Source organism: Crinia signifera, chromosome 11 (assembly GCF_055691185.1).
Source record: "Crinia signifera chromosome 11, ASM5569118v1, whole genome shotgun sequence".
Classification (NCBI taxonomy): Eukaryota; Metazoa; Chordata; class Amphibia; order Anura; family Myobatrachidae; genus Crinia; species Crinia signifera.
This window is the reverse complement of record NC_139227.1, coordinates 100,814,353-100,827,315: the sequence shown is the minus strand read 5'-3', so window position 1 is coordinate 100,827,315 and position 12,963 is coordinate 100,814,353. Positions and strand designations below refer to the sequence as shown.

The window sequence follows — 12,963 nt, the reverse complement described above, 5'->3', positions numbered from 1 at the left end:
AAACTTGCAAATAAAGTTTCTCCTCACCGGATAGGCACACTTACAAGTTTTTTTTTTGTTCTTCATCAACAAGCCTTACTGTGAGACGCTTTATTATAATACAGGGAATGTCCGACACACAAGTGTGATCTCAGCGTTCCTCTGTCAGCAGTCACTGCGAGGAGCTATAGTATGCAGATAGATGTCGCTATAGTATCCCATACCTGTACTGTGTCCTGCATCCGATGCCGTCTAGTGTGACTTGTCATATCATACATATTTATTTTTGTGTCGCTTATTCCGTCCTTTTATTTTCATCATGCATGTGCTGCTGGCCAGATACCGTTTCTCATGCATCTGTGAATATCGAGGGTAATCGGACTGAACCCATTCTCCCATTCACTATCTCATTGCCATTCCGCTCCACCTCCCCCCGCATGTCTCTTCAAGCGGTCAAAGAAAGGTAAAGACTCAAACAACCGGCGATAGAGATGATAGCAACCCTGGGCAGCTGCTTCATAATAGCGAAACGCGTGTCATTGCGGTTAAACGCGTGGCAATGCAGTCGTCCAGCTCAGTCCCCAAATGACTGGGTTTGCAGCCATAATGATTTTATTTGGGGTCTGTTTGAATGACCGAGATAGAGGTATAATCATTTGCCACGTGGACAGGAGATGACCTTCACATATTGTGGGGTCAACCAGTTCTTATTGCCTAAAAACAGGCTAGCGTATGTGTGATGCTAGTGCAGTGCTGACTTCCATTGGCTTTGGATAAGAACTGGTCTGGGGCATGTTTGTTAGTAAGTGGGGGTTTGACTTGGCCAAAAACCCATTGGAGATTTGTCATTGGGCAGAACTGCTGCAGAGGTCCTTAGATATTATAATGGGGGTAAATCCTGAACTGTACTATAGCAAATCATGGATAGACCCATAAGACAGGTGTATAGTTATGGAGGTGACCAAGACAAAAAGAGGGTCAGTATCAGTGGCGATCCGTACCTTTTTCTGGGGAGGGGGGCTGCCTCTGACCGCAATGCAGGCAGGCACCCATCTTCCCTCCCTGTCGCTGCTGCCGACAGTCCCTGCAGACTGAGTTCCTGGCGCCTGTGCCCTGATGACAGGCGGGACTGGTGCATGCGCAGTATATACCTCTATACTGCACATGCAGCCAGCTTCAATGGGCTGCTTCTGCAACAGCCCATAGATGTAATCATGGTCCCGGCACCTGTACAATACAAATGACAGGCACCGGGACCAGCCAGTGTGCAGTACCAATGTAGGTACAGTACATGTGCAAATGGCGATTCTGCACCGCAGCCCGCAGAAAGGCCTCCCGGAGGGAGGGAACGCCTCCCAATGGGACTGCATTGGTGATTGGCAGGTCGGACTTCCAATAGGAAGTCACTGCCAGTGACCGTGAAGCCAGTGCAGTCTCACAGACTGCATCTGGCTTCACTACAGTGGCGGATTTTACCTGGGGGGCTGCAGCCCATAGGACATCAAAATTAGGCTGGAGATAAAGTAGCAACCAACCAGCTCCTAACTGTCTTTTTTTAAACCTGGGAAGATGTATTAAGCCTAGTGAAGTGATAAAGTGTTCAGTGATAATGCATAAGACAATCAGCTCCTAATTGCCATGATACAGGCTGTGGGGCAGATGTATTAAGCCTGGAGAAGAGATAAAGTAGACGGTGATAACACATCAACCAATTAGTTCCTTACTGTCATTTCACAGGCGAGTTTGAAAAATGACAGTTGGGAGTGTGGCAGGAACAGCATACTTCAACATGAAGTGAATGTGGAAGATCCAGTCCAGGATTTACAGCAGCAGGGCTATAGAGATCCAGTCCGGGTTTTCCTAAGATATATTGTGAATAACTGTCTGATAATTAACACCTGTTACTTTCTGTTATAGGTTTGTCCAGAGCAGAGGTTAAGTGTTCCCAATTCCTTTTAGCAGCTGGGCCATAGGCTGGGGGGAATGTGGGGATTAAATACCCTTATTGTGAAGCCTGTGTGTTGCCTGTTGAAACCTGCCATTGCTGTAACCTAAGAATTGCCCAGCTGTTATCCTGGTATGCTGTCTACCTGCTACAAATAAAGAACCATGTGATTCCTTGTCACATGAGCTGATTGGCTGCTGCGTTATCACCTTTAATTTTACTACTTCTCTTTACTACTTCTCTAATACATCTGCCCCACAGCCTGTAACATGGCAATTAGGAGCTGTACCTCTGTGTGTCAGGTCACCCTCCGACCCATTTGCACCCTAGGCGGCCCCTGAGGTTCGGCTAAAAGTGCTGTTGCTGACCCCACTGTTACGGTAATCTGAGAGCCATTGCTGTAGATCTTTCTTGTTGTGTAGGATAGCGGCAGGACCCAGGGGCATGGTAAATGTCATTCACCTTTATGTCTGCCACAATCCTGATAAAACCAGGAATCCCTTTAAGTCATATTTTTAGTGGCTCGGTTCTGTTTCCAGTGTTTCTAGTTTTGTTCGAAAAACCACAGAGAAAATTGGAACTCTCCACATGAGCCCTGAGATCAGGAGAAAGCAGGAGGCCACGGAGGAGGAGCAGATACCCCAGGTGTCTGTGACCGAGGTGCCCCAACCGGACGATGTGAAGACTGGGTAAGATTACTATGGGGGTGTTCCCTTTCCCACTCCGAATCCAATTCACATTCCTCTTGCTCCCCATACAGCCCTCAGCGCCTCACTCCCTACATCTCCATCCTCCTTTCCTCCCTCTGCTAGTGACTGCCACCTCCGTTCCGATCACCTGCTCCACTACACGACTCCTGTGCTGCCCCTATCCACGGAAGTGGCTTCTCCAGCTCTAGCAGACTCTGTCCCAGCCTTCATACATGCCCTGAAACCCCCCCTACCACCCATACTCCTGATTCTCCAGCCTAGGCTATCCCCAGTTCTTTGTGTCCACTCACAGCTCCTCTAGGTTGTAAGCTTTTGGGGTCCAGCGATCTCTTTCTCTAGCTGTGATCTCTATATAATGTTAATCTATAGATTCTAATTCTATATGTTTTTATGCCAGGAACGTTATGTGCTTGCCTATGACTGTTGGATTACTAATGTATTGTGTAAATTTGTATTTTCCATCCAATATCGCTACGGAACCCTTGTAGTTAGTTGATAGTAATAAGTACAAATCTTTCTGTAATATTTGACTACTCAGCATCAGATTTATAAACCTTCTGTCATCTAATTTGCAGGGTGGACCCTCCGCAGCCTCCCCAGCCCTCTGTGGAAGAAGTCCTGTTACAGGAGCTGAAAGGGGTAACATTGGAGGCTATGTAAGTGATGATCACAAAGCAGTGACGTAACTAGAAACGCTCCGTTGCCAATGTTGCCAGGCTTTTCATGCTCGTTGCCAAGCTTTACATGCTCGCAGGTGTCCCACCGGTCTTGGAATCCAGGACTCCTGGTTAACGATACACACGCTGCACATCCTTGACACCCTAGAGGTCCAGTAGGACCCCTTGCATCAGTGTCCTCCGACGCGGCGGCAATTTGTTGAGGGTATGCCGATACCATGCGGAAGACTAGACTGCATGGAACCTGTGGGGGGCATAGCTCTGCATTGCTATGCCACTGTGCCAAAACTCCTATTATGGGACCACCTTCTGGGGCAGGTGTTGGGGGCGCCTGGGAAGGTATAGTAGTGCCGCCGCCTTACCTCCAGGCCCATTGAGACCAACCTTTTATTTACAGTACGCACAGATTTTATTTAATTTAAGTTATTTTCCATATTACAATGTTCAGGAATATTTCTAAAAACAAATCTTGGAATAGAGAACATTGTTTTTCACAATTACACTAAACATATATTCTTATTTTACTTTAAGTGGAGGCAACGCTTTTATGCCCTGTATTCGAGACAGTGTAGCGTCTAATCTTGGAACTAGTGACATCACTGTGCGAGTGATGTCACTAGTTCCAAGCTTTCACGAGCCTCATTAAATGTTTGGCCATTAGTGACTTGAATATTGGTTAAGTCCACAGACTGTGTTAAGGTGATGGCTGCACTCAATTTTTCTAGGCAGAAGATCCAGGATCCTCAGGTGTTGTTTGACCCCACTGCAGTGAGGGAGATCCTGCATAGCTGGCTTGCGTACCTCGAGAAGGCACTGGGGCCCCGGCATCCGGCTTTGCATGACGCATTGGGGGAAGAGGATGGGGACCCCCCGGAATCGGCACACACAGAGGAGACTGTAGAGGAGACAGTTGTTCTTTCTAAGACTGAGGAAGATCTCTGCTTCCGTGTCCAGCCTCCGTGTCTCATAGAGGAGCCTCTACACAGAGACGTGTCTCATTTAACGATGATGTGCCTGGAATTCAAAGTGTTCCCTAACGACTCTCATTTGGATTCCGAGACCTCTGCCTGCAGCCTCATCACAAAGTTCTTCTTTCTTCTTGACTTGAAAAGACTAAAACGCTGTATTTTACTGAATTACAGGGACTCTGCCGCCGTATGGAACACCTACATGGAGGGCTTAAAAGGTGATCGATATACATTTCCTTTTATTTTCTATGTATTTTGGTCACTATGGGGTGGGTCTATACAGTACAGAGCTGTCACCTAACAGGAGGCTGGGCATTAAGAAGTCTTTAGAAGACTTCCTTTGTAGGCTTAAGGAATGCCTGCTGAACCTGTATCCTCCATCCTGTATACAGTGTATACAAACCTACACAAGATGACCTGAGATGTCCTCATCTAAGCTAATTGGATGGCTGCAGCCAGACCTGTGCACCCTGCTCCTGGGGATATTAAATGCAGTCTTATTACCTTCACTCCACCTGGTGATGTGGAAAAGAGTTATTAGTTAGCAATTGTGCCACCAGGTGGCGACAAAGATCACTTGAAGCATACCTCCCAACTTTTGACCTAAAGAAATAGGGACACTCGCGCGGCGAAGCCGCGCGCGCCCCGAAAAGGGGGTGTGGCGTATGCAAATGAGGGCGCGGCTTATGCTAATTAGCCTCGACCTCATTTTCATACGAGAATAGACGCTGTGCGCATGCGCACAGCATCTATTCTACTAGATTGGGGGGTCTCCCAACTGCCACCCCCCGCAGCGGGACAATGCCTGCCGCGGGTGGGACAGCGGGACAGGACCCGAAAATCGTGACTGTCCCTCTAAAATCGTGACAGTTGGGAGGTATGCTTGAAGAGCCCTGTAATTGCTAAGGGAAAAACTTTACCAAAGAATTGGTCATCTGCCGCTACTTTTAGATATCTTGGCTACCCAAACATTGAACCTCCTCACCCCATGTGACTTTTGGTTGTGGGGTTCTTGAAGAGCCCAGGTGGGGTTGCCAGATCCAAAATGCAGCATTAGATGTCACATGCTGTCTACTCCACCTGCACATGCTACGTTCAGCGTTCTTTAAGAACGCTGTTCTTCCAATGGAAACTGTTGTTGACCACAGTGAAGGACACATTGAACAATTCAGGCATTTTTTCCCCTGATTTGTATTGCCACATCGCCATCTAGTGATAGAAATTGTAACTAATCTTTTTTTTTACTGTAAATTTCTATCCCATCCCCTGAAATAACTATAATTGCGGTTTCTATAATCTCCCCAAAGCATGTTATAATAACAGTCCTCAGTCCAACCAGCTGTCTTCTCTTGCAGAGCTCAGTTTGGGGCCCACAGCCTCTGCAATTGAAAGAGGAGACCTGGTGAGCGCCATACAGACCTTGAACAACTTGGAGCCTTGGGACAGCCCTCTTCTTCTCGCTTACGTCTCCAGGTATCGTCTCATATTCTTCTATCCAGGTGCAGTATGAGCTTGTAACACATTAATAAAGAAGGTCAACCTGGACCCAAGAAAGTCCCATGTGACTGACACCTTACACTCCTTCTACACCTCCCGTGGTTGGCTCTGCACAGTCTCATTTGCCCTCATGCCTCTCCTCCCATCGCCGAAGGGTCCTGCTGAGATCTGTTTTCGCTCTCATGACTTACTACACCGCAGGTGTCCGGGAAACCATGGCCACAGTCTTACACCTTTAGCAGTTGTAGTAACTAAGGGCTGATGATGACGCCTTACTTTTATTACCCCCACTCTAAAGACTTTTCTCCTGGAGGAGGTGATAGCCGCTCCCCATGTTGGTTCATAGATGGTAGGGAACGGTGAGGCCCCACCCACTAAGCTATATTATAGATGATATCGCTCAGTGTGTGTGCGCTACATCGTTCCATCAGAGGCTCCAATGATATCACTCCTGGCGCGAATCATCTGCATATGGGGCTTTATGCGGGACTATGACCTCATGCAGTGATTACAATGTGTGCTTCTATGTAAAGAACAGACTTTGCTGTTTAACTATGCCGACAGCCGCTGACTGAGCCTCTGCTTCATCTAGGGCTTATGAAAAGTTTGGTGAAGCTGCTGCCAGGTCTCTCGTTAAGTTCTACCCGTCCATTTTACCGGCAGACGTCTCGCAGCTTTGTAGAGGAAATCCAGGACACTTTCTGGCCTACTTGGACAATCTTATCAAATCCAAGCCAGAAGAGCAGAGGTAGGAAACCGTGTTTGTAGCGGTTCTCACAATGACATAGACGTGGTCACATTTACTCAGATAACGGACATAGGGCCTGATTCAGGGTGCATGCAAATGGACAAAACCATGCTGCACTGCAGGGGGTCAGATGTAACATTTGCAGAGAGTTTGGGGTGAATTAACTGAAATTGGGGTTCTATTTTAAGATGGATGTTGCCCATAGCAACCAAACAGATCCAATCTATTATCTTCTAGAAGGTGCTAAATGAATAAGAAGAAGAATCTGATGGTTGCTATGGGCAACATCAGATCTTAAATAGAACTCCCATCTTAGTAAATTCACCCCTTAGATCGGGGGGGAGGGGACGGTCTGAAATCTAGATGGCAATGTAAAAAAAAAAAAGCTAACACCTGCGGGTTACATGCAAAGGCAGCCAGTATTTACCCTGCACAGAAACAATATTTGCATCCCATGCATTGCAACATGGTTTGTTCCTGATACAGATACAAATTGGTATCCGGACTCCTCATAGGTTGACTCTAGGTCAACAGTCATAAGGTCTACCACTACTGGCCGACAGTCCAAAGGTCGACGGTCCAAATGTCGACAGCCAAAAGGTTGACATGGTGGTCGACCTGTTATTTTTTTTTTTTTACAACATCTTGAGCCGACATGTTGCCGACACGGGGTATTTCATACCCTACCATCAACTACGGCGTGGAGGTAGAATATAATAGTGTGCCGAGCCCGAAGCATGGCAAGCGCACTTGGTACACCTTTGACCCTGTAGACCTTGTGTCAACCTTTGGACCCTGTCGACCATATGATTGTAGACCTAGACACTAGATCTAATAAATAAGTGAAAAAAGTAATAATAATCTGTACAAGATTTCTATTATTCCCTGTATCCAATCCAATTTGTTAGATGGGGCTAATTACTATACATTGCACAAAAGGGCATTAATCATGGCAGCCAATCAAATATGATCTTTTTATTAGGTTATGTCTCTACAATGTCTACAATTTAGACTGTTTAAAAGCTTAGAGCTCATTGGTTGTAACATATTGACTGTCATAGCACAGCAGCCAATCTCCAGAGCTGCTGGCGGAACATTTTGTGGCCGATTAATCCCAATTTGCCCCCTGTAGGAAATTATGTGATATGGACATTGTTAGTAATAATACTGAAGGCAGAATCTCTCTGGGCACCTACTGTATGCTATGGGATAATTATTGTACCTACCCGCTGCAATGTTTATTCCAGACTACCCTTACTGCAGTCGCTGGCTCAACCCGAATCCCTAAAACTGGACTGGCTTCTTGTGGCGCTGTCCCACGATGCACCTCATTCCACAAACACGGTAGATTCGGAAGGAAATCCCCGGTAAGGTATATAGGGGATATGTGTGCGTTGTTACAGAAGCTTTGTGAGTACGGCTCCTAGGTGCTGATTTGTTGTCCTGTACCCCTGTATCTGTTTATGATCCCTCCAGGCCCCGCTCGCACCTCTTCACCTGGGGATACGGACAGCTGGTACTACTTTTAATTAAACTGCCGTCTGACTTTGCAACCAAAGAAGCAATGCTGACTCTGTGCAGAACATCTGGGTGAGGGTCTTATACGTTTTATTTATACCCTGTATGAGAATTCAACTGTATCTGCCTGGTGCAAGTTACTCCTGAGCAGTGTACAGATGGAATACCATCAGAGAATAGGGGGTACAGTCACCTGTAGTGAGGGGTACCACCCGAAATAATGACCCAATGAAATCACATAGGTCATTACTACTGTATTGAACACATGTGATTTAAGCAGTAACTAGATGCACTGTTCCGGGGGGCCGGGTGTGTGAGGTTCCCATGAAGCGGTTGGGCCCCATATGGAAGATTTCCTATGACACTGATACAGAATGTGCGTAATTACTGATTGCGGGTCTCGTAGGTACTGGCCGGGATATATCGCACTGTGTATGGAGCTGGACAGACGGATGGAAGCACTGACCACCGTTGTGTATCTGGATGACATGAACCTTATTGATGAAAGAAATGGTTAGTAAATGAATATATTCTCATCACTACTATATATGGTGTGGCAGAGATTCCCCAGCAGCATATAGGGCTAACCCGTAACACACTGCACAGGTATGGACGAGAACATGGCTTATATAGATAGACCATTGCATGGGGGATATGGTGGGAGAGGGATCTGCAAAATAGTACTTACAATATAGGGGATGGGCGGACACAAGCAGGGAGATGGGGGGACAGTTGGGTGATTAGTAAGAGGGCTGGGCATGAAGAAGTACATTTGAAGGGTTCATTTAAAGGCTGTGACCTTGGAGGTGAGTCTGATTGGGCAAGGGAGGGCATTCCTTAGGGTACAGAGAGACTGGTATGAGGGTGACAGACCATGTGTAAGAAGAGACTGGCATGAGTACAACGGACCATGGGTAAGGAGAGACAGGTATGAGTGGGACAGACCATGGGTAAGGAGAGACTGGCATGACAGGGACAGACCATGGATAAGGAGAGACTGGTATGTGGGGGACGGACCAAGGGTAAGAAGGGACTGTCATGACAGGGACAGACCATGGATAAGGAGGGATAGGCCTGAGGGGGACGACCATGTGTAAGGAGAAACTGCTATGTGTTGGATGGACCAAGGGTAAGGAGAGACCGGTATGAGGGGGACAGACCATGGGTAAGGAGAGACTGGCATGAGGGAGATGGACCATGGGTAAGGCGAGACTGGCATGACAGGGACAGACCATGGATAAGGAGAGACTGGTATGAGGGAGATGGACCATGGATGAGGTGAGACGAGCATGAGGGGGACAGACCTTTGGTAAGGAGAGACTGGCATGAGGGAGACGGTCCTTGGATAAGGGGAGACAGGTATGACGGGGACAGTCCATCAGTAAGGAGAGACAGGCCTGAGGAGGATGATCATGGATAAGGAGAGACTGGCATGAGTGGGACGGACCATGGGTAAGGAGAGTCTGGCATGATGGGAACGGACCATGGATAAGGAGAGACAGGTATGACTGGGACAGACCATGGATAAGGAGAGAAAGGCATGAGGAGGACAGAACATGATAAAGAAGAGACTTGCATGAGGCGGGTGACCCAGGATAAGGAGGGACAGGTATTAGGGGGATGGACCATGGATAAGGAGAGACTGGCATGAGGGGGACAGGCCATGGTAAAGAAGAAACTGGCATGAGGCGGATGACCCAGGAAAAGGAGAGACGGACCATGGTTAAGGGGAGATGTGTATTAGGGGGACGTACCATATGTAAGGTGAGACTGGTATGAGAGATGAAGTCCATGGGTAAGGAGAGACTGGCATGAGAGATGCAGGCCATGGGTAAGGAAATATAGGCACAGTGCTTGGTCTGACATGTCTACGTCCTGCTCCTTCAGGATTATTACCAGAGACCATGGAGGAATGGAAGTGCATTCTGCACCTGGCACAAAGCCGTGCATCCGACCACCAGCCCCATGGCATGTCGAATGGAGACACTCTCACTAACGGACATTCTCAGTGGACAAACTGCATCACGGTGGAAAATGTAGCACTTCTCTTCTCCAAGGTGATTGGTCCGGAACGCGCCATGCCGTACCTGCAGGACTGGGGAGTGACCGAGAGGTTCTCGAACAGATATTTCAAGATCTGTGAGGTCATGAAGGTGGCGGAGAAAAGACAAAGGTACGTTGTATGGGCGGTGAGATCCAAACCAGAATCTCCTTGTGGAAAAGAGTTATAAACGCAGAATACAGACTTGACTTGCGGCCATGTACAGCTACACTAACACAATCCTATGATAGCGTTGCTGTAGGTTACCTGTAGCGGTCTTAAGGAGAAATATAGAAAATCTGAAAACATGGCATTCTATCCTATTCCGTGACTGCTACTGTCAGGAGATGGGGGCCCACCAGATGAGGTCACCTCATAACAAAGGTGTAGAGGTAAATAGATGTGTGATATTAAAGTCACATACAAATTCTCCTCTAAAAGAGAGTGCCACAAAGCTGAGTATAATTAATCAATTTGTTTTATTATCATATTATTAATATATTTTTATAAATAAAAAGCATATAACATTCTATAACATTTTATAAACACATTAAAAATTAAATAAAAACAATAATGATATTAATAAATTCTGCTGGAAATTATACTCCTGTGTTGGTTTTTTCTTTACTTTCAAAAAAAGTTATGTAATCTTAATAAAATAGAATAGAATTGTTCCCCTTTAGTAGGGAGAATTATAGTCCCGTGCTGCGGTACTTCATTTATCGGGTGGATAATTAGTATTTGTATCCACAGAAATTTGTTGTGATCCCTTTTGTAATTAAAGGCATATATATATATATCCACTTTTATTTATTTATTTATTTATGGCTTGTAAGGATGTTTGTTGTGGGCATATGCCCTTTCCGTGCAGGATAGATAGGCTATCTGAAGCAGAGATGGACGGCTCGCTCCCTGTCTGCCTACAACATCGAGCAGCATAACATCAAGCGGCGCTGCCGCACAGGTGAGCTAGAGCCGTCCGGCATAACCACTCTTGGCCACTTTAGCTATCCTGCACGGAAAGGGCATATGCCCACAACAAACATCCTTACAAGCCATAAATAAATAAATAAAAGTGGATATATATATGCCTTTAATTACAAAAGGGATCACAACAAATTTCTGTGGATACAAATACTAATTATCCACCCGATAAATGAAGTACCGCAGCACGGGACTATAATTCTCCCTACTAAAGGGGAACAATTCTATTCTATTTTATTAAGATTACATAACTTTTTTTGAAAGTAAAGAAAAAACCAACACAGGAGTATAATTTCCAGCAGAATTTATTAATATCATTATTGTTTTTATTTAATTTTGTATGTGTTTATAAAATGTTATAGAATGTTATATGCTTTTTATTTATAAAAATATATTAATAATATAATAATAAAACAAATTGATTAATTATACTCAGCTTTGTGGCGCTCTCTTTTAGAGGAGAATTTGTATGTGACTTTAATATCACACATCTATTTACCTCTACACCTTTCGATTATCTACGCAAATATCCAGTTTGCTATTGGGAGCTGCCGTAGTAATTGTATAACTTAAGGTCTCCAGCCCATTATTACTTTCAAATAAATTACACCTACTAGAGGTATATATTATTGGAATTTTTAGTGCGCCTGATTTTTTATATATATCACCTCATAACAGTCTGTGAGCCCATATGTTTTTAGGAGATGGCCCAGTAGTAAGGAAATACGTACGCCTTGTGCAGAATTTTGAGTAAAGAGTTCCGATTAAACGATTCTCGGATAATAGCATCATCTCGTGGTGGTGTAAACCGCAATAATTATGTATCAAGCTTTACTAATTAACGCTTCCTGTGGGTCATTTATTTATCTGAGAGATGTCTCTCATTGCAGGGCGCTAATTCAATCTATGTTGGAAAGATGTGAAGGATTTCTGTGGTCCCAGCAAGTATGACCGGCGGCCGCGACACCTCTCCTGGCACGAGTTGTGGCCACTGACGTTTCCTAGGTCTTGTTCTGTGACCGTAAATGGCAGCTTCATCCAACAAATCTAGATTATGTACTAAATCCGGAATCTACAACCGTTCGGGGTCCAGAATGTTCTGGTGCTCCTCTTCCCCCAAGACTCCATACTTGTGCATTATAATGTATCTGAAGCCTGCAGAACCAGGGCGCCGGTAACCGTTTATATGTAACGTTGGCACCCGCCAATGAATACTCATAGACTGAATACTATGATGGCTGGACTGCTCCTTCAGGCCGATGTCCAGCATTAATGGTGATTTGATGTGTCAAACTTTCGTCCAGCACAATCACGTACCATCCCTATCTTGCCATACACTAATCGGGCACATCGATCACTGTGTGTGCATTCTGCCAGCACCGGTAACGAGATTTATTTTTGTAAAAAGAGAGTTTTCAACCATTCAGATGTTGGTGTTTATATGTCTGTCTTATAGATGAATGAAAGACAGTTTGTGATAGGTCGCCTTGTGTCCCCACTCACTTTTGCACCATGTTGAACTATCACCCCAATAAGATGTGATTTAACAGTAAAGGTTATCACATCAGCGCTGTGTGTTTGCATAGACTGGATGGGATTTGGCGTTCTCCGCGTTACTCTTGGTTACCGCAGTAACTGCACTTGTGTGTACGATGCTTTTTCCGGCAAGATAGAAGAATTCCCATATTTGGATGGGTCTTTATTCTGGATCTTGTTGTTACAAGATATGATAATAACTGATATGTATTATTACTATCTCCCATTTGTACCTTTTATCCCTGACTGGGGGAGACGGGGGACAAAGTGAGTTGTTTTTATATCTCGCACAATGACTCATGTCTGACCAATGCGCACATGTACTGTATATATGTTGGTTATTAAAAGGAACAATGTTTA

The 12,963-nt window shown here is 45.4% G+C and overlaps 1 protein-coding gene across 6 annotated transcripts in view; it reads left to right on the top strand.

Moving 5' to 3' along the window:
• HPS5 (HPS5 biogenesis of lysosomal organelles complex 2 subunit 2) overlaps window positions 1–12,963 on the top strand; it is a 29,081-nt gene extending 16,118 nt beyond the window's left edge. For all 6 annotated transcript variants that reach the window (XM_083163939.1, XM_083163940.1, XM_083163942.1 and 3 more), the window contains exons 14-24: window positions 319–442; window positions 2,464–2,613; window positions 3,210–3,290; window positions 4,037–4,497; window positions 5,635–5,752; window positions 6,369–6,524; window positions 7,772–7,891; window positions 8,001–8,114; window positions 8,449–8,555; window positions 9,930–10,215; window positions 11,958–12,963. In XM_083163939.1, the coding sequence (XP_083020065.1) occupies window positions 319–442; window positions 2,464–2,613; window positions 3,210–3,290; window positions 4,037–4,497; window positions 5,635–5,752; window positions 6,369–6,524; window positions 7,772–7,891; window positions 8,001–8,114; window positions 8,449–8,555; window positions 9,930–10,215; window positions 11,958–12,018 (1,778 nt within the window). In that variant the 3' untranslated portion in view covers window positions 12,019–12,963. The remainder of the gene's footprint in view (window positions 1–318; window positions 443–2,463; window positions 2,614–3,209; window positions 3,291–4,036; window positions 4,498–5,634; window positions 5,753–6,368; window positions 6,525–7,771; window positions 7,892–8,000; window positions 8,115–8,448; window positions 8,556–9,929; window positions 10,216–11,957) is intronic.